We start from the raw sequence: 22110 nt of genomic DNA on the forward strand, positions 1-22110 counted from the left end.
TCCATTGAACATCAGAGCTACAGTGAGCCACCCTTACTGACAAGAGCGTGTCCCCTCCCTGAAGAGTGCTGGGCAGAGCCAAGTAATGATGTCCATGGCCCTAGTCACTTCTGCCTTTATGGGCCCTACCCTTCATAAAAACACATTAAAATTATATTTTACAACCATGTTTGTTAAAAAAGATGAGAATAACTTTGACCCTAAAACTCATTTCTTTTATTCTGACAGTAAAAGAAGTTAAATCATTTCTGTGGGCTTAAAGTATGGGTCCCAGACAGTGCACCCAATTTGCATAATGAATATGTCAACTCTGTTGATGAGACAACAGCAACAAAATACATTGAAAAACAGTGACCTAGTCCAACACGCTTATTTACAAATGAAGAAACCACCCCAGAGAAATGAAGTGACTCATGAAATGCCTGCAGCTAGTTAGCAGTAGAATATGTATTTGAATCCTGTTCTGCTGGCATTACCCTCAGGTTCTTCCCAGCATGCCTTTTCCCTCAATCATGATTTTGGCTTCCATGCCTAACTCCACTGACCTTCATAGTAGTAAAATTCCTGATGCGGTCAAACTCAAACATGATCTCGATGTAACCATTGGTGGCACTCTCGTTTCTCCAGCCTACATAGTCATAGCCCGGCCACACATGGTACTCGTGGGTCTGCGTGAAATCATCCAGGCCAGACACCCCATCAGTCAACTGGCCCAGCCCTTCAGTCATGCTGCTCAAACCAAAAAAGGAGAAGAAAACAGGAGAGAGGAACTTGGAGTTAATCGCACATTTACAGAAGAGTTTTTATCCAGTTTCTCCACCCCAGGTTTTTTAAGAGTTGATTATCTTGGAGGTTGAAGAATTATGAAAAATCCAATATAGTTTACAGTACTGACTCATTTATCCTACATCAATGGGGAACAAAGAATTCCATATAATGAATTTTACAAAATATTGGATACTTAACTCTATTATAGCAAAGCTTTTAAACACTTTTAAAAATCATTTTATATGAAAAGCTTTCTATGATCTATTGTATCCTTACCTGTTCTTATACTTAACATAATAAGTCTTTATATAATGATTCCACATTATCAAGTGCGTTTGGCAAATTCATCCATTAATGAGTAAATAAGTGAATGCATAGAATGAATAATGTAGTAGATGGTGGCACTTGCTCATCACTAAATAAATGGTTCCAGAGCTGGTTGGAAATTTTCCTGACTCCCCTTTGACTGTATATTGTTATTGTTTGATGAATCAATTCCAGAGCAGCCAGTCTTGCCTTCTACTTCACATCCGCAACAACTTAATTTGATATCAAACTAAAGGGGGAAAAAGTAACCACTGCAAAATTTAAATACTAATTTAATTCTAATTCCATTTGTAGAATACTAGATTCATGTAGTAAAACGCATGGGTCCACATGAGTATCTCAGGTATTGGATTGCGTTTTCTTTTCTAGTTTGGCAGCCTTTCCACTTCTGAGTGTGAGGCTATTGTGAATGGCTGAAATTGCCAGAAGCCTGACTGCTTCTGTTTAAAGTTTGAAGAACATAAAGAGACCTCCTTCCTTCTTTTATGGAGGGACAGAATGAGAACACATCATGTGGAGTTGCTCTCTCCTCAAGCTCTGGAAGCTACGTCAGGAGTCTCCCAAATGAAAAGACTGGGATCGTCACCCTCAAGCAATATTCTGTGTGATCCTTGAGGTTACAGGCAAAGCAATGCCATGTAAAATTTGTGAATTACCAAAAAAAAAAAAACTGATTACAGTGATTGTGCCAAGCTTACAGATATATTTTTAAATATATTTGCTCATTGAAAAATGTTTGGCAAATTATAATATTTATCTACAGGGACTAAACCCTGGCTCTCCCTTCCAAGGTTTTGCCTTCTTTTTCTTCCCTCTACAGATCAAAAAGGCTAGGACAGCATAAGTTTACTTGTCATGAATGTATTTCCTATTGTCCCCAGAAAAATAAATCCCCATGAAAATCTTCAGAAAAGCAACACAATTAAAAGGAATGCTAATTCAATTCCCTTTAATCAGAATTTAATCAAATGGGGAAAGAGTAAAGAAAGAAATTTTGCCTGTTTACTTTATATACTTTAGGACTGTTAGAATTTCTATAAGAGTATACATTACTTTTAGATTTTTAAAAATTTAAATAAGTAACTTTTGCTACTATGACTGTTTATTTCCTGAGAACTTGAATTAGGTAACTTTGTTATCTTCTCACTCAGCCACACCCCAACTAGATATCTCATGACCTCAATTATGAGGTGGAAGCTGATTATGTCTAAATCTCTGCAATCTTTCTTTCTTTTTTTTTTACCTTTTCTCTGGGGTCCATCCAGAATCATATTTCTAGTTATCTGCCTTATTTCTCCATCTGAATGCCCTATCAGTTCCTTACATTAATAACCCAAACTGAATCCATCATCATCTGTTTCTACACTAAATCTTTCACCTAGATTTCCCATTTCTGTCAACTCTACTTCTCTTCCATTTCCACTGAGAGTTCCTGGCATAAAATAAGCATATATTTGTTGAATGAATACATGTCACCTTCATTGTTTGAGTTACCTGGACTACCATGTTTCATCTGACTCTTTCTCACATCCAGTGGTCCCTAAGTGAGTACCTCTTTCTCATTCCCATTCTCACAGTCACCACTTTGGCCTGGGTCCTTAACTCTTTTCATGTGACTGAACTTGGAATTAGAATATATTCCCCTCTTATCCTCTCTTTCTATTCAAATCTAGCCTTTGAATAGCTTAATGAATCTACCTAAAGTACAGCTCCCATCATGTTCTTCTCCAGCTTTAAAAAAATCTTCAGCAGCTCATTGTGTTGGTGATGTTGATAAAGAAGAACAACTCCCCCTCCTTGTCTCTTCTTCCTGGCCTTGGCTCCCTTTTCTCCACATTCTCTCTATAATTTATCATTTGTAGATTTTTAAAATCATGGCCATACTGATGGTTGTGAGGTGATACTTCATTGTAGTTTTGATTTGCATTTCTCTAATAATAAGCGATGTTGAGCACTTTTTCATGTAAGACCAGAAACTATAAAACTCTTAGAGGAAAACATAGGCAGAACATTCTTTGACATAAATCACAGCAAGATCCTCTATGACCCACCTCTTAGGGTAGTGGAAATAAAAATGAACAGATGGGATCTAATTAAACTTAAAAAGCTTTTGTACAGCAAAGGAAGCCATAAACAAGATGAAAAGATGGAAAAATCTACATCCAAGATTACTGCACCCAACAAGGATCTCATTCAAAATTGTTGGAGAAATAAAAAGCTTTACAAACAATCAAAAGTTAAGAGAATTTAGTACCACCAAACCAGCTTTACAACAAATGTTAAAGGGATTTGTATAGTCAACAAATAGAAGAGAAGGAAAAGATCTACAAAATCAACCCCAAACAATTAAGAAAATGGCAATAGGAACATATCTATCAATAATTACTTTAAATGTAAATAGATTAAATGCTCCAACCAAAAGACACAGACTGGCTGAATGGATACAAAAACAAGACCCATATATATGTCTACAAGAAACCCACTTCAGACCTAAAGATACATATAGACTGAAAGTGAGAGGATGGAGAAATATATTGCATGCAAATGGGAAGCAACAGGAAGCTGGAGTAGCAATCCTCATCAGACAAAAGAGACCTTAAAATAAAGAAGATTGCAAGAGATAAGGAAGGACACTGCATAATGAGCAAGGGATCAATCCAAGAGGAAGACATAACAGTTGTAAATATCTATGCACCCAACATAGAAGCATGTCAATACATAAGACAAACACTAACAGATATAAAAGGAGAAATTGACAGTAACACAATAATAGTAGGAGACTTTAACTCCCCACTCACACCACTGGTCAGATCATCAAAACAGAAAATTAATAAGGAAACACAAGTCTTAAATGATACATTAGATGAGATGGATCTCATTGATATCTTCAGGACATTCCATCCAAATGCAGAAGAATACACCTTCTTTTCAAGTGCACATGGAACATTCTCCAGGATAGACCACATCTTGGGTCATACATCAAACCTCAGTAAATTCAAGAGAATTGAAATCATATCAAGCATCTTCTCCAACCACAACACTGAGACTAGATTGCAGGGAGCCGGTGGGAGGACCTCCGCCCATGGCAAAGGTCATGAGGAAGAAGGCTCGACATACACAAAGGCGGGATCAAGCCTCAGGAGTCCCCCTGGAAATTCTCGAGCATCTACCCCCATAACCAGAGCCTGCCTACTTTACTACTTTGTGCTCTCACCTACACCTCTGACTTTACGGGGTGCTGTCCCCCACCACCTCTTTCGGAGAAGGAGTTAACTTAGAGCTCCAGCTAATAAAAACTCCTGGGTGTGACAAGAGTGTTTTAACCTACAAACTCCTCTGAAGGTTCTCTAGCCTGCCTGACAGGCTTGTCCAGCCACATGTGATTGCTCACAGCCTCCCAACTGTGAGAGGCACGAGATGGTTTAAACCTTCTAAAAACAGATTCTTTAGAGAAGTTAGAAAACTATTAGTATAAGTATAATGGGCTGATTAGAAATTGTATTGGTGAAGGGTTTTTCATTTGTTGAGCCAATGTTTGTTGCTAAGTCTCCACATCCCCTGCCCTTACACATATTAATGAATATATAGAAGAAATAAGTATTAACCTTTGATATTAATCATGTCAGACCTTAGGCTAAGTAAATTCTTTCCTTAACTAAAACCCACTACACCCTCACCCTATAGGAATGTAACTTTATCTGGTACCTTCGGAAGGTGGAGTCTTTTTAAGAATAATCACCCCTGGAGAAATAAGTGTCCTGGTTGACTGACCGCTGTCACAAGGAGAGGGTCATAAATTGTCAGCAGGCCCCCTGGCCAGAAGATGATGTAACACCCCTGAGACCTCTGTATACATTTGTATGAAGCACTTGACTTTGATAAAAGTCAGGACTGCTGACCCCACGTGACTTTTGCATAACATCTCAGTGTATAAAAGTAGACCATGGAAAATAAAGAATTGGGATCAGTTTCTCGAAATACACGTCTCCCCATGTCGCTCTCTCTCTCACTCTGGCTGAGTCTCCATCTGGAGCACGGAACCTGCCATGCTTACTAATGGGCTTCTAAGATCCGACTGGGGAGGCCTCAGGGTCTCCTCTCCTTCGGGAGAATGGAAGGATGCCTGCAGCCTACGTAAGTGGTGCAAACTTCTTGTCTTGAAGTTTTATTGGTCTCCCGCGTAAACCAAGCTACTCAGCCTCTTTTCTCCACTGAATTTTCCTACTGAGCTATCTTCATTCTATTACTCTTTACATCTCTAATTAATATCTAATTGAAGCTATTGTATCCTGATCCTCGCTGATGCCGTCCCTGCTTCGAACTCCCTGGATGAGCCGGGGCTGGACCTCGGCACTAGATATCAATTACAAGGAAAAAACTGTAAAAAATAAAATCAAATGGAGATTAAACAATACATTTCTAAATAACCAACAGGTTACTGAAGAAATCAAAAGAAAAATAAAAAAATTTCTAGAAACAAATGACAATGAAAACACGATAACTCAAAATCTATGGGATGCAGCAAAAGCAGTTCTAAAAGGGAACTTTATAGCAATACAATCCTACCTCAAGAAAGAAGAAAAACATCAAATAGACAACCTAACTTTACACCTAAAACAACCGGGAAAAGAAGAACAACAAAAAAACAAAATTAGAAGGAAAGAAATCATAAAGATCAGAGCAGAAATAATCGAAAAAAAAAATGAAAGAAACAACAGTAAAGATTAGTAAAACTAAAAGTTGGTGCTTGGAGAAGATAAAAAAAAAATGACAAACCTTTAGCCAGGCTCATTAAGAAAAAATGAAAGAATAAATTCAACAAAATTATAAATGAAAAAGGAGAGCTTACAACAGACAATGCAAAGATACAAAGGATTATAAGAGAGTACTATAAACAACTATATGGCAATGAAATGGATAACCTGGAAGAAACAGACAGATTCTTAGAAAGCTTCAATCTTCCAAGACTGAACCAGGAAGAAATTGAAATTATGAACAACCCAATTACAAGCACTGAAATTGAAGCTATGATCAAAAATCTCCCTAAAAACAAAAGCCCAGGACCAGATGGCTTCACAGGATAATTCTATCAAGAGCTAATGCCTATCCTTCTAAAACTCTTTCAAAAAACTGCAGAGGAAGGAATACTCCCAAACTCAGTCTATGAGGCCACCATCACCCTGATACCAAAACCAGACAAAGACAATACAAAAAAAGAAAACTACAGGCCGATATCACTGCTGAACATAGATGCAAAAATGCTCAACAAAATTTTAGCAAACAGAATTCAGCAACACATCAAAAAGCACATACACCATGATCAAGTTGGATTTATTCCAGGAATGCAAGGATTCTTCAATATATGAATATCAATCAATGTGATACACCATGTTAACAAATTGAAAGATAAAAATCATATGACAGTCTCAATAGATGCAGAAAAAGCCTTTGTCAAAATTCAGCACTCATTTATGATTAAAACTCTTCAAAAAAAATGGGCATAGAAGGAACCTACCTCAACATAGTAAAGGCCATATATGGTAAGTCTACAGCAAACATTATTCTCAATGGTGAAAAACTGAAAGTGTTCTCCTAAGATCAGGAACAAGACAAGTGTGTCCACATTCATCACCATTATTCAACATAGTTCTGAAAATCCTAGCTACAGCAATCAGAGAAGAAAAAGAAATACAAAGAATCCAGATTGGAAAAGAAGTAAAGCTCTCATTGTTTGCAGATGACATGATACTGTACATAAAAAACCCTAAAGATAGTATTAGAAAATTACTAGAGCTAATCAGTGAAATTAGCAAAGTTGCAGGATACAAAATCAATACACAGAAATAACTTGCATTTCTATATACTAACAATGAAATCAGAAAGATAAATTAAGGAATCAATCCCATTCACCATTGCAACAAAAAGAATAAAATATCTAGGAATAAACTTACCTAAGGAGACAAAAGAACTGTACACAGAAAATTATAAGACACTAATGAAAGAAATCAAATATGACATAAACAGATGGAGAGATATTCCATGTTCCTGAGTAAGAAGAATTAACATTGTGAAAAATGACTATACTACCAAATGTGACCTACAGATTCAGTGCAATCCCTATCAAATTACCAATGGCATTTTTCACAGAACTAGAACAAAAAATTTCACAATTCATATGGAAACATAAAAGACCCCAAATAGCCAAAGCAGTCTTGAGAAAGAAGAAGGGAGCTGGAGAAATCAACCTTCCTGACTTCATATTATACTACAAAGCTACAGTCATCAAGACAGTATGGTACTGGCACAAAAACAGAAATATAGACCAATGGAATAAGATATGAAGCCCAGAAATAAACCCATGCACCTACGGGTACCTTATTTTTTGACAAAGGAGGCAAGAATATACAATGGGGCAAAGACAGCCTCTTCAATAAATGGTGCTGGGAAAACTGGACAGATACGTGTAAAAGAATGAAACTAGAACACCTCCTAACACCATACACAAAGATAAACTCAAAATGGATTAAAGACCTAAATGTAAGACCAGAAACTTTAAAACTCTTAGGGGAAAACATAGGCAGAACACTCGATGACATAAATCAAAGCAAGATCCTCTATGATCCACCCCTAGAGTAACAGAAATAAAAACAAAAGGAAACAAGTGGGACCTGATTAAACTTAAAAGCTTTTGCACAGCAAAGGAAACTATAAGCAAGGTGAAAAGACAAACCTCAGAATGGGAGAAAAATAATAGCAAATGAAACAACTGGCAAAGGATTAATTTCCAAAATATACAAGCAGCTCATACAACTCAATGCCAGAAAAACAAACAACCCAATCAAAAAGTGGGGAAAAGACCTAAACAGACATATCTCTAAAGAAGACATACATATGGCTGACAAACATGAGAAGATGCTCAACATCACTTATTATTCAGTTCAGTTCATTATTAGAGAAATGCAAATCAAAACTACAATGAGATATCACCTCACAGTGGTCAGAATGGCCATCATCAAAAAGTCTACAAACAATAAATGCTGGAGGGGGTGTGGAGAAGAGGGAACGCTCCTGCACTGTTGGTGGGAATGTAAATTGATACAGCAACTCTGGAAGACAGTACGGAGATTCCTTAAAAAGCTAGGAATAAAACCACCATGTGACCCAGCAATCTCACTCCTAGGCATATACCCTGAGGAAACCAAAATTGAAAAAGACACATGTATCCCATTGTTCATTGCAGCACTATTTACAATAGCTAGAACAAGGAAGCCGGAGAAGGCAATGGCAACCCACTCCAGTACTCTTGCCTGGAAAATCCCACGGACGGAGGAGCCTGGTAGGCTGCAGTCCATGGGGTTACTAAGAGTCGGGCACAACTGAGTGACTTCACTTTCACTTTTCAGTTTCATGCACTGGAGAAGGAAATGGCAACCCACTCCAGTATTCTTGCCTGGAGAATCTCAGGGACAGAGGAGCTTAGTGGGCTGCCGTCTGTGGGGTCGCACAGAGTCAGACACGACTGAAGCGACTTAGCAGTAGCAGCAGAACAAGGAAGCAACCTAGATGTCTATCAACAGATGAATGGATAAAGAAGGTGTGGTACACAATGGAATATTACTCAGACATAAAAAGGAAGACACATTTGAGTCAGTCTTAATGAGGTGGATGAACCTAGAACCTATTATACAGAGTGAAGTAAGTCTGAAAGACAAAGATAAATATCGTATTCTAATGCGTATATATGGAATCTAGAAAAATGTTACTGAAGAACTTATTTATAGGGCAGCAATGGAGAAACAGACATAGAGAATAGGCTTATGGAAAAGCAACCAAATTTAAAAAAATAGGCAGAACACCTAAACAGATGTTTCTCCAAAGAAGACATACAGATGGCTAATAAACTGTGAACTTCTTAAAGGTAGGATCAATGACTTTACTATATTTGAATCCCTACCAAATTCCTTGCGTGTAGTAACAGTTGATAAGCAAAGATTTACTAAACTAAACTGAATTCAATTGATCTCTGCTTTCCTCTGAGCCTTGATTTATGGCAGTTGGGTGTGGCTAAGTGAAATGATGCCAAGACCAAGTTATGTAAAGGGGGAAGAACAATGACTAAAAGTAGATGGAAAGGAAGTGATTTGCAATAGAAATCCTGATGAGTCAGGTCTTCAGATAGGGATCGGGAAGCTGAAGGCAGTACTTTATTCTTCACAGCACACAGAGTCGGACACCACTGAAGCGACTTGGCAGCAGCAGCAGCAGCAAGACAATGGAAGTGCTGTAACTCCACAGTCCTCTTCCTGAGACTCACTAATTTCTCTCTCTCTCAACCACCCACAACCTCCATTATGCAGTGTGGGCTCCACTATAATTGAGACCTCTCTGCCAAGGTCAACCTGTGCAAAGATCAACTTCAGAGAGCAAACTATTGATCTGGGGTAGAAGGATGGCAAGACTTGGAATGAATCGGGATAGGTGGGAACATCTCTTAACCAACCCTAAATTCCTCCTGTATCTGAACATATTCCTCTACCATGGCCCTCCCTTGGTTCACTTCCAGTATCCATCAGTCCTTCTGCTGTTCCCAGTTCTAGCTTCTGCTGTAGTCAGGTCATTCTGGTCCTCATCTCTGATTCCTTTCCTCTGCTCCCTCTACCGACCTCCTTTTTGCCAACTATCATCTCATCCTAGAAACTTTCCTTGTCTATTATAAGTCTTAACAGTCTCCTTGTCACAATTTCTAAAGCATTTACATGTATGGAATTCATTCTTTCTGAACTTCTTTTTAAGTCTAATTCATTGTAGCGTTAGTTCTTCTGGCCCTTTGTCTCCATAAGTAGGCTATTATTTATGTTAGACCTCATGTCCTGTTTTGAGGGTCAAAAATATGGCTACCTTATCATACTACAACATTTAGTTCTTCTTTGTATAATTTACTGTTTTCCTTGTGATTATTTTGTCTTGTTGAAGATCCCCTGGAGAAGGAAATGGCAATCCACTTCATTATTCTTTCTGGAAAATCCCATGGACAGGGAGCCTGGCAGGCTACAGTCCATGGGGTTGCAAAGAGTTGGGCCCGACTGAGCGAATAACACTTTCACTTTCACTTTGTCTTGCCAAACTAGGCTCTCAGTTCCTTCCAAATAAAGACTACATCCATTACATCTGTTGGATCATCAAAAAAGCAAGAGAGTTCCAGAAAAACATCTACCTCTGCTTTATTGACTACGCCAAAGCCTTTGACTGTGTGGATCTCAACAAACTGTGGAAAATTCTTAAAGAGATGGGAATACCAGACCACCTGACCTGCCTCCTGAGAAATCTGTAAGCAGGTCAAGAAACAATGGTTAGAACATGGAACAACAAACTGGTTCCAAATCAGGAAAAGAGAACATCAAGGCTGTATAGTATATTGTCACCCTGCTTATTTAACTTAGATGCAGAGTACATCATGAGAACTGCTGGACTGGATGAAGCACAAGCTGTAATCAAGATTGCTGGGAGAAATATCAATAACTTCAGATATGCAGATGACACCATCCTTATGGCAGAAAGCAAAGAACTAAAGAGCCTCTTGATGAAAGTGAAAGAGGAGAGTGAAAAAGCTGGCTTAAAACTCAACATTCAAAAAATGAAGATCATGGCATTCAGTCCCATCACTTAATGGCAACTAGGTGGGAAAACAATGGAAACAGTGACAGATTTTATTTTCTTGGGCTCCAAAATCACTGCAGATGGTGACTGTAGCCATGAAATTAAAAGACGCTTGCTCCTTGGAAGAAAAGCTATGATCAACCTAGACAGCATATTAAAAAGCAGATATATTACTTTACTGACAAAGGTCCATATAGTCAAAGCTATGGTTTTTCCAGTAGTCATGTATGGATGTGAGAGTTGAACCATAAAGAAAGCTGAGCATCAAAGAATTGATGCTTTTGAACTGTAGTGTTGGAGAAGACTCTTGAGAGTCCCTTGGACTGCAAGGAGATCCAATCAGTCCATCCTAAAGGAAATCAGTCCTGAATGTTCACTGTAAGGACTCAGGCTGAAGCTGAAACTCCAATACTTTGGCTACCTGATGTGAAGAACTGACTTATTGGAAAAGACCATGATGCTGGGAAAGATTGAAGGCAGGAGGAGAAGGGAATGACACAGGGTGAGATGGTTGGATGGCATCACCAACTTGATGGACATGAATTTGAGCAAGCTCCGAGAGTTGGTGATGGATAGGGTAGCCTGACATGCTTCAGTCCATGGGGTCACAAAGAGTCGGACATGACTGAGTGACTGAACTGAACTGAATTGATTTTACTTTGTCTAAATTTATCTCATGATGCCTAGTATAAGTGCCAAATAAACACTAGCTAGTTGATTGATTCACTGAGTGTTGTTCCCAGGCCATGATAAAGCATTATTGTCTTCTGGTGGTCATTTGCCTAGTCTGATGATTAACATCTCCCAGGATTTACCTGTACCCAACAGCTCCATCATAGACAGAATCGTTGAGATAAATGATGGAGCCTCCCGGCAGTACAAACTGCTGTCCAGCTGGAGCGCTGTAAGACACCAAGCCATCTGCCAAAGGAAACATGGATGTGTCAGTGCCTTTGAGAAGGAGATATACCCGCTGCTTAGACCAGGTATCCCAGGGAACTATCTGAGGCTTCAAGAGTGCTATTTTGAGCAGTGTGCCCACCTGGGATTCAATCTGGGCACACAAGGAGCAATCCTGGGGAACACTCCTCTGCAGCAACAGTCAGCAGAGTAACTTGGTGTGGGGCACCACACCCTGGGTGGATGAATAATATTCCTTTCTTTACTCTAACCAGGATGATTAGTAATTCCAGTGAAATTCTTAGTGGAAGGAAATCCTCCTTCTGATTTGATTGCCTTTATTGACCAGGGGTTGATGTTTTTAATAAAGTTTATAAGCTCCCTCTCTTTAGACACCTACCCAGCCAGACACATCCGTAAAGCTCCACCCTCATGCACACATTCATGGAGTGATCAGTTACTGGGATAAAGCGGACAAATCTGGCCACAATGGGTGGCTCCAAATCCTTTAGGAAAATGTCATAGGGGTTACTATTTCCATCCAGCACCTAAGAAGAAGGAAGAGAAAGAGTGAGGAGTTGCAATGAAGTTATGCTGACTCTTCTTCATTCCCCAAGTCATTATCTCTTTGATGGAACCTTTCTTTTTAATTCAAGGAGCAGAATGTATTCATTCACAGCTCTCTCAGCAGCCTTGATATCCCTGTCTGTGCCCCCATCCTATCCTCTTCATCTTGGGTCACACATTCCCAAGGGAATGGCAGGTCTGTGGACACATACTCCTGCATAGACAATCTGTGTGCTTCCTCTTCTAGCCTAAGTCAAAATACAGTCCCAGACATCCCAGGGTTTGGATGTCTCTTCTTCTTCTTACCTGTTTCCCATGCCGGTTCCTCCAAGAGATCCAGCGAGTGCCATCTCGACTGTAGTTGATCTTGTACATGGGGGCAAACTCAATGCCATGGCCCCCTGCATGGCGTCCCTGGGTCCCCACCAGAGTGATAAAGTGCAGGGTGTGCAAGTCAATCTGCAGAAACTCCTTCAGGTCATCAGGTTCCACTGGAATCTCAGGACACCAGGCTCCGTCCCCTTCTTCCGAGTCCAGCCTTGATGGATGAGGGTTAGGGGAAGAGGAAGGAACCGTGAAACCACAGTTATTTACCAGTCCCCAGCAAGCAGCTGCCAGTCCTGAAGGGAGAGAGCAGGCTGGGAGTCCAGTCCAAATGGACTTTTTGGGCTTTCCCCACCAGTCTGACTGTCACCACCATACCCACTTGTGGCCAGTTCCCTCTCCCTCAGGCACCATGAAACCCAGAAAGACAGTCACCACCAAGGAGATGGAGACCTTCAGATAACATGTAGCCTTTACTTCCCACCCTTGTTTAGAGGTCTCAGGGGAGGTCCCATGCAATGAAACCCTCCCTACCCTCTATTCCTTATAACAAAGCTAACCACTCCTTGCCTGGATATCAAGTTATAGGAGTGGGGAGGGAGGAATCATCAGATCTGCAGTGTGGGTTGTGCAATGCAGTGGAATTTCAACCAGCAGGGTGAGCGTGGCAGCTCAGCAAAAAGCCATGAAAACCTATGGTGAGAGTGAGGAGTAAGGGCATGTCAGGGAAAAGTAAATAATCTGGTTTCATTTTATGACCTCCAGGATGACCAACCAGCAAGCAAAATTGTGAAATCATTGTAAAGTTTATTTTGGGACCCTCTTCCCCTCTTCCCTCTTCTCAGGAATGTGTCTCCTCTCACAGATGATACCTACTCATGGCCACTCCCTTCCAGCCCCACCAGACATCACTCTAATCTTTCACACATCAAGACAGAAATCATGGAGAAGGTTTATAGGGATGTTTATAGTAAGGCTTAAAATGGATGCTTCCATTTTAACAAAGATCAATACTTTACACCATAAGAACTAGATTCCAAGAAGAAGGTTATTTCTTAACAAGTTAAATAGTTTTTGACAAGGGTGTTTATTGCTTTAAAGGACCCCTGATATTAGACCAGAAGAAACCTACCATATTTTGTTTATGGATGAGGATGGCCCTTCAGTGTAAGGTATCCTTGAGAGGAAGGAAGAATTTGTTGGATACCTCAATGCCTCATTGAGTCCTTGATGTCTTCTCCTGTGAGTGACGTTTCACAGATACTCACCAAAAAGAGGATCAGGGCTCCCAACTCCCAGTGTCCTACCTAATCTGCACTTTCCCATAGGTACCACCGTAGTCCACTTCTTGCAGTACTTCATGGTGAGAAAGTGGCTACAGCAGGTGTACTACATGTCAATAAGCCAACCTGCAATGGGTGGTGAGGCTCTAGGGGTGAGGTTGCTAGACTAGCACATGATGTCTTCCCCATTCCCACCAGCTCCCACCAAGTGTCATCCTTCTCTGTTAGCCCCTTGAGCCAGTTATTCTGTCCAACCCATGCATGGCATGCTCAGTCCCTCAGAAGTGTCTGACTCTTTGCAACCCCATGGACTGCAGTCTGCCACGTGGTCCATGGAATTCTCCAGGCAAGAACAGTGGAGTGGAGTGTCATTTCCTACTCCAGGGGGTCTTCCTAATGCAGGGATCGAACCTGCATCACCTGCATTGGCAGGCAGATATTTTACCACTGGGCCATCTGGAAAGCCCCAAGGGAGCCATCCGTCCAACCCAGAGCTCAGGTTTTTTGAGGTGCGCATTCTCACCTTCCATATCTGGCAGCAGTGGACTCTGACCACTGACTGGAGGCTGTGATGTCCTCGTCGGGAATGTGGCCTCCTGACATGCCCAGAGGGTAGCGGCATACAGCTGAACCAAGAGGAACCAAAGAGGAAAGAGAGGAGATGCTGTTACTTTTATTTTCAGAGACCCCCCCAGCCAGAATGCAGTTGATTATTGGACAGGAAAGAGGGACTAAGTCCCCTACAACCCTGGTTTGACCACTCTGACTCTCTCAGCCTTTTCTTCCTGGACTGGCCTCCAAACTTATTAGCATTCAGTTTTCCAATCATTGACCCTCAGTCAACCTTATCTTTTGGTCCAAATTCTGACAATCCTGTAATGTGCTAATTTATCCTTTCACTTGGTGATAACTCCATGGCCCATCCCCATTTCCTTATTAGCAGACATGCATTTCTAATCAGTTTCACAACAGTGGTAAGTTCACATCCTCATAATTACTATGTACCTTTTATGACCCATAGCATTTTTTTTCCTTAGATAGCTGATTTCATAAAACTATGGAGCAGAGTTTAAAAAAATTTTTAAACTCTCCTATAAAGGTACTGAACACACAGCTTTGGCCCCATCAGCAGCATGTTTTTGCCTCTGGCTAAGAATAATAATCTCTAGAGATGGACTTCTTCCTTCAGCCAAGATAGACTAACAAAGACCAGATTTATTCTCCTGGGTAAAACAACCAAAAAATAGGAATAGTATATGAAAAATTGAGTTTCAACATAATGAAAATCAGACAACAAAAGGCAGCAATTCCTGAGAGAAAGGAAACAAAGAGTATGAGCTCCACAATGGTAACAGCTTACTTCCATGAGCACATACAGGCTGTAGCAGAGGGAGTGAAAACTCAGGCAGCGGCTGGAGGATTTCCTGAGCTCAGAAGACAAAGAAAAGAGTCTGGAGAGGTCAAGCGGACTAGAGGTCTCAAGACATAATTTGCAATAAAATAAAGGATCCTTAGCTAAATTTAAATTTCAGATAAACAATGAATAATTTTTTAGTATACATATGTCCCATGCAATTAAAAAAATTGGGCTGTAAGAGAGGCAGAGAGATAGTATCTATAATAAAATAAAAATCAATCCATTGAAACAGATTCATAATTAATATAGAAGTTAGAACAGGAAAAGAAAAACACCAAAATAGTCATAACTGTGTTTCATAGGTTCAAAAATATAAGGAAAGCTGTAGAGGATATAGAAAAGTGGTAAATCAAATTTCCAGAGATAAAACGTGATATGTGAGTTAAAATACATTGAATGGAATTAAAAGCAAATCACATATTGGAAGGAAAATAATACACATAAAGACAACAGTAGAAACTGTTCCAAATGAAACAATGAAAGAAAAGAGAATCAAGCAATAATCAAAAAGCAGAACATCAGTAAGATGTGGAGCAATTTCAAATATCTAGATATACATGTAAATGGATTCGGTGAAGAAGAGGAAGGAGGAAGACAGAAAATTATTTGAATAAAAATGGTGTAAAATTGTTTCAATTTGATGAAAATTATAAACTCAAGAAAATAATCTGAAGCATAAAAAAAATGAAGAAAACTATGTTACGGCATATCATAATTCAGTTGCTTAGAACAGGTGACAGAGAAAATTTTAAAAACATCTAGAGGAAAAGGATACTTTACAATCAGAGGACCAAAGATGAAGATGACAGCAAATATCCCATTCAAAATGGCAATCACATGGTAAATAAGATGATTTTTAATGTTATTTATATCTCTTTAAGAGGTAATAGGCTATTTAAACAAAAATAATAGCATTGTGTTTAGGACATATACAAAATTAAAATGCATGACAATAACAGCATAAAGACTTAAAGAGGAAAAATAGAAGCTAGCCTGTTGAAAGGTTTTTTTTTATACCCTACGTGAAGGGATATAACATCATGTGAAGGTAGACTTTATTTAGTTAAAGATGTACACTATGAACCATAAAGCAAGCACTAAAATAATATTTTTTAAAGACTTATGGCTACTAAGTCAAGAAAAGATAAAATGGAATCATAAAAATCCAATTAAAGTTGTAAAGAAGACAGAATTAAAGGAAACAAATAGGACAAATAGAAAACAAATAGAAAGAATATAGATTTTATGCTAACCATATAAATACTCCCATTAAATAGAAATGGTCTACATATACCAATTAGAAAGTAGGAATTATCAGAGTGGATTTAAAAAGAAAAATCAAATTTAAAGTACATATAACCTATAAGAAACATATTTTAAATATAAAAACACAGATAAATTATAAGAAAATATGGAAAAAATATACCATGAAAAGTTAATCAAAAGAAAGCTGAATGTCAGACACAATATATCAAGACAAGGGATAAAGATAGTATTTCACAGTGATAAAGGGGTTCATTCATTAAGAATACATGACAGTCCTAAATGTTTATTCACCTCATAACAAACCTTCCAACAAATGAAGCCAAAAAAAACCACAAAAAACTGCCAAAAAGTTATCAAATTCATAATTATAGTTGGAGATTTCAACTATTCTTCAACTAACTTCTTTCCAAAGAAGACATACAGATGGCCAACATATGGATAGTATATGAAAAGAAACTTAACATCACTAATCACCAGTGAAATGCAAATCAAAACCACAATGAGACAGCACGTCACATCTGTCAGAATGGCTATTGTGAAAAAGATAGGAAGTGACAAGTGTCGGCGAGGATGTGGAGAAAGCAGACTGCTTGTGCACTGCTGGCAGAAATGTAAATTGGTGCCGCAACTATGGAAAAAAATACAAAGTTTCCTCAAAAAATTAAAAATGATTACCATGTAATCTAGCAATTCTACTTCTGGGCATTTATCTGAAGAAAATGAAAACCATACTCAAAACTACATGTTCACCCTTCATTTCAATTGTAGCATTCTTTACAATAGCTAAGTTATGGAACAACATGAGTGTCCTTTGATAGGTGAATGGGTAAAGAAGATGTGTGTGTGTGTGTGTGTGTACATATATATGTATATGTACATACATGCACAATGGAGTATACACAATAGAATGATAATCAGTCATAAGAAAAAGAATGAAGTCTTGCCATTTGTGACCACATGTATGGATCCTGAAAGCATTATGTTAAGTGAAATAAGTCAAAGATAAATACCATATGATTCACTTACATGTGGAATCTAAAAAGCAAACAATCAAAAAGAAGAAGAAAAAGCTCACAGATACAGAGAACATCAATTGATGGTGAGGGATGAGTCAAGTGGGTGAAAGGGATCAAAAGGTGCAAATTTCTAATTATAAAATAAACATGTCATAGGGATGTAAAATACAGCATGGGACTATAATTAATAATACTGTACTGCATACTTAAAGTTATTGAGAGTAAAACTTTAGAACTTAAAAGTTCTTATCACAAGAAAAAATATTTTTGTACCTATGCATGGTGATAGTCAACTTAGACTTACTGTGGTGATCATTTCTCAATATGTACAATTATCATTTCATTATATTGCATCCCTGAAACTAGTGTACTGCTATATGTCCATTATAGCTCAATGTTGGAATATTGAAATTATTCCAATAATGATTGAATATTTTAGAATACTGAAATTTCCTGATAGAGCAACAAGTCAAGGGGAAAACAATAATAAAAGGCACCCAGATTGGAAAGGAAGAAGTAAAGCTGTCTTTAATTGGAGATAATATGATCAGTTATATAAAAAATTAGATAAAGTTTATACTAGTGGTGAACAGTTGCAATTTAAATACCATCAAAAACTACAAAATACTTAGGAATAAACTGATGCTGAAGCGGAAGCTCCAGTATTTTGATCATCTGATGCAAACAGCCAACTCACTGGAAAAGTCCCTGATACTGAGAAAGACTGGGGGCAGGAGAAGAGGGAGGCAGAGGAGGAGATGGCTGGATGCAATGGACATGAACTTGGGCAAACTTCGGGAGTTGGTGAGGGACAGGGAGGCCTGGTGTGCTACAGTCCAGGGGTTGCAAAGAGTCAGACGTGACTGCATGACTGAACAACAACAAACATGAAAAAAGATGTGAAAGACCTATATACTAAAAACCACCCAACACGCAAAAAGAAATCATAGATCTAAAGAAGTAGAGATTTATGCTACTGCATTCATGGGACAAAAGAGTCAATTCGTCCATTCCACCCAATCAAAGTCTTAGCAGACACTTTAGTATAAATGAACAGATTGATTCTAAAAAACATATGGAAAGGCGAAGATCACAGAAAAGCTGAAAAACTGAAAAAGAAGATCAAAGAGGAAGGATTAGCACAGACTTTAAGACATAAAACTATAGAAATCAAGACTGTGTAATATTGGTATAAAGACAGACAAGCGTACCAATGAAACAGGAGAAAGTCTAGAAGTAGACCCACATATCTATGCTTGGGTGCGTGCTCAGTCGTGTCTGACTCTTGGTGACCCATGGACTGTAAACTGCCAGGCTCCTCTGTCCATGGGGTTTTCCAGGCAAGAGTGCTAGAGTGTGTTGCCATTTCCTCCTTCAGGGGATCTTCCCAACCCAGGAATTAAACCGGAGTCTCCTGCATCCACAGGCTGATTCTTTACCACTGAGCCACCTAGGAAGCCCAATTCACTCCTAGGTATTTGCCCAAAAGACATAAAAGTGTATGTTCATACAAAGACTTAGGAGTGTGCCTAACAGCTTTATTTCCAATATGTAACTAACATTGGGAAATGATCATATGTCATCAACAGGTAAAGGGATAAACAAATCACAATATACCCATGCAATGACATACTACTCAGCAGGACTGGGATTAGAATGAAGCAAGTGAGAAGCCGAGGGTGCGAAATGTCAAGAGGCACTCACTCCCAGGGTCATGGGAGTGCCAGCGCTGCCTTTGCAGAGGGCAAGTGCCTGCTTCCACTTTGCACCCTGGGCCCCTCCTTTGCCTCACCCTAGTCCCAGCTCTACTACCCAGCAGGAATGAAAAAGGATGCTCCGTCAATACATACTACAGCACAGATGACTTTCAAAATATCTGCTGAGGGAGAGTATTGAAGAAGTGGGGCAAAAAAGAGTACATGTTACATGCTTCCATTTATACATGGTTCTAGAAAATGAAAACAAGTCAATCCACAGCGACAGAAAGCCAATCAGTGGCTTCCTAGTGAAGGAAGGAGCAGGCAGGAGGAATTACAAAGGGGCACAAAGAAACTTTTGGCAGAAGTGGATATGGTCATTATCCTGATTATGGTGATGATTTCACAGGTCTATACACATGTCAAAGCAGACCAAATCATGCGTTTTTAATGTGCATAGTCTACTGTATGTGAGTTGTACATCAGTGAAGTTATTTTTCAAAAAGTAACCTCTGGAATGGGATAACACATTGAGATTTTATTTGTATATTTCCAAACCCCTTTTCAAAGCAGGTAGCCAGGCCTTCCTGTTCCTCCACCCCTTGGAAGATTTATGTTGACAGGGAAGAAATAAGAAAGAAACTGCTTGAAAACCAATGACTTCCTAGAAAGCCTGTGCTTTTTAAGGGACTGTAGCATGAAGTAGAGATGGTAGGAAGAGAGGTGAGATTTCCCTAGGCAGGAAGGCGACAGAGGCAGGGAAGTCACAAGGCTAGAAGGAGCCAAACTCCTTTCCTAGAAGTTCCCTGGAGTGGCTGCAAATTGTCAAAGAGAAAATGATTCCACACGAGCATTGTGTCCAAGGTTGGCACAGAAACAGCCAGACTGCTGTCCTTGGGAACATGGTGGGCTTGGAAAATAATGACGTCCACTGTAATAATGACAAATAGAAGGCAAGAGGCCCTTCTGTGTGTATCACACAGAGGAAAGCTCCTGGATTCTTGTCTGGCCCTAGGGAAAGGACGATTCTGGGCCAGCTAACTCTCCCAGAAATAGTATGATTAAGCAAAATCATATATAGGCAGCTTTGGCAAGAAACATAGCCATATACCCAACTGAAACTCTTCTGTGTTACTGTCCACTTCATCTTCCAAGTCAGATTTGAATCAAGAGATGAGCATGGGGATTTAGTTTTGCCTTTTCTTATCAAATGTATAATTTCTCCTTCAGAGGTGATTGGTTCCACAGATAATCATTATTCTAGACCCTTAAATGCAAATCTTAAGTATAAATCTGGGAGTTTCACAAATAAAGCATCAAATTCTCAAACTCTGAACTCTCTAGAATAAGAAATTGAAGGGAGGAGTAAGGATTAGGAAATTCTAATACAAGATGCCAGAGAGCCAAGATTACTAATGAGTGAGGTCAACATACATTTCAAAATCACACACAGGGCATGGTCCTCTCTTCGGCTCGAATCCATCATTCAGCAAAAGTGGTACCCTGACTCCAGGTCTGCTCCAGGCCCCTGCTTGAAACTTCTTCTACATGTCGTTGGGTGTGCTAAATGTATTAATCTTTATCACCAGTGACTTAATGGCAAGGAAAGGCTTCTGGAGGTCTAGCCCACAATCTACATGCCCTAGTCCAGTCTTCCAGAGTACTTGCCTGGGCATTCAGGACACAAGTGCAGTTACTTGTACTTTGCTTTCCCTTTGCAACTGTCCCTCGTGGGTATATTCCTCTCAGGGACCTCCTGGGGAAGGGGCTGAGCTGCCCAAGGCAGATATTCCTGGCTCCTTTGGCTATCATCCATGTCGCAGTGCCCTCGATTGCCATCTTGACCCCTAAAATACAATTCTTCACAGTCTGCAAAGTGCTGTCCAATTGCCTACCTCATTTTACCCTTCCAATAACTCAGTATGATAGGCAGGGCATGTACTATTATTTTCAAATTATATATATGAGGAAACAAACTGAAGTCCCATGACTATTAAGCAGTAAGGGTTTGACTTGGATCACATTTCTGAGTCCCAACCCAAAGTTTGTCCCAGCGCACCAGACTGCGCCCTCTGCTTTAGCCAAAAGAGTGACTGGAGGCGAGCTGTCTCTCCCAAGACGCAAGCTGCTCAGCAGATCCATAAGAGAGCTGCTCTCCGGCATTCCCCTCTGCCTTCTGAAACCAAAGCTTTTTTCCCAAAGCTAGTCCTATCCCCAACATCACCCCCAGCATGAAAATCTATTTGTTTGTGTATTGCTTTCCAAATCTGTGAGGTTTTTAATTCTTATTTTTATTAACTTGCTCAATGATTTGGGGGGATTTCTGTGGTGTTACAGTAGCAAACAAAAGAGACAGAGTCCTTTTGTCACAGAGTTTACATTCTAGGGTGGAAGAGAGGACAGTAAGCAAATAAGTATCTAATCTGAGAGAAGACTGTAAAGCTTGTGAAGAAAATCAAGTACAGGAAGGGAACGGGTGCTCTATTGCATAAAAAGACCAGGAGGATCTCTGAGATAAGGCAACTGAACGGAGATCTCAATGAAAGAAGACATCAAACCAGGTGACGCCAGAGGGGAGCACGCTTCATGTAAAGGGAACAGGGAATACAAGGATAGAGCATTTTTGGTTGGCTGAGTTAGAGCAAGGAGGTCAGTGTACCTGCAGCGGAAAGACTAGCCTAAGTTATTATGTAGCGTCCTCCTTTGGTCTAATAAACTTGTACTCAACTAAAGCAAGCATTTTGGAGGGAGGATAGTACCAATTTCAATAAATTTCTCCTTCCTCTGATTTCTGACATTTCCAACATCTCTCTGATAGCACTCGGCACATACTGCTATGTAATACTTGTGTCTAGTCCTATCTCCCTATAGATGGCAAAGTTTTGGAG

General features: G+C 39.5%; 1 protein-coding gene across 5 annotated transcripts in view; it reads right to left on the reverse strand.

Moving 5' to 3' along the window:
• DDR2 (discoidin domain receptor tyrosine kinase 2) overlaps nucleotides 1-22110 on the reverse strand; it is a 183035-nt gene that overhangs the window by 41868 nt on the left and 119057 nt on the right. For all 5 annotated transcript variants that reach the window (XM_061400069.1, XM_061400077.1, XM_061400061.1 and 2 more), the window contains 5 exons: nucleotides 14350-14452; nucleotides 12526-12757; nucleotides 12053-12200; nucleotides 11568-11673; nucleotides 546-729 (listed from right to left, as the gene is read on the reverse strand). In XM_061400069.1, the coding sequence (XP_061256053.1) occupies nucleotides 546-729; nucleotides 11568-11673; nucleotides 12053-12200; nucleotides 12526-12757; nucleotides 14350-14452 (773 nt within the window). The remainder of the gene's footprint in view (nucleotides 1-545; nucleotides 730-11567; nucleotides 11674-12052; nucleotides 12201-12525; nucleotides 12758-14349; nucleotides 14453-22110) is intronic.

This window comes from Bos javanicus, chromosome 3, assembly GCF_032452875.1.
Source record: "Bos javanicus breed banteng chromosome 3, ARS-OSU_banteng_1.0, whole genome shotgun sequence".
NCBI classification, from domain to species: Eukaryota; Metazoa; Chordata; class Mammalia; order Artiodactyla; family Bovidae; genus Bos; species Bos javanicus.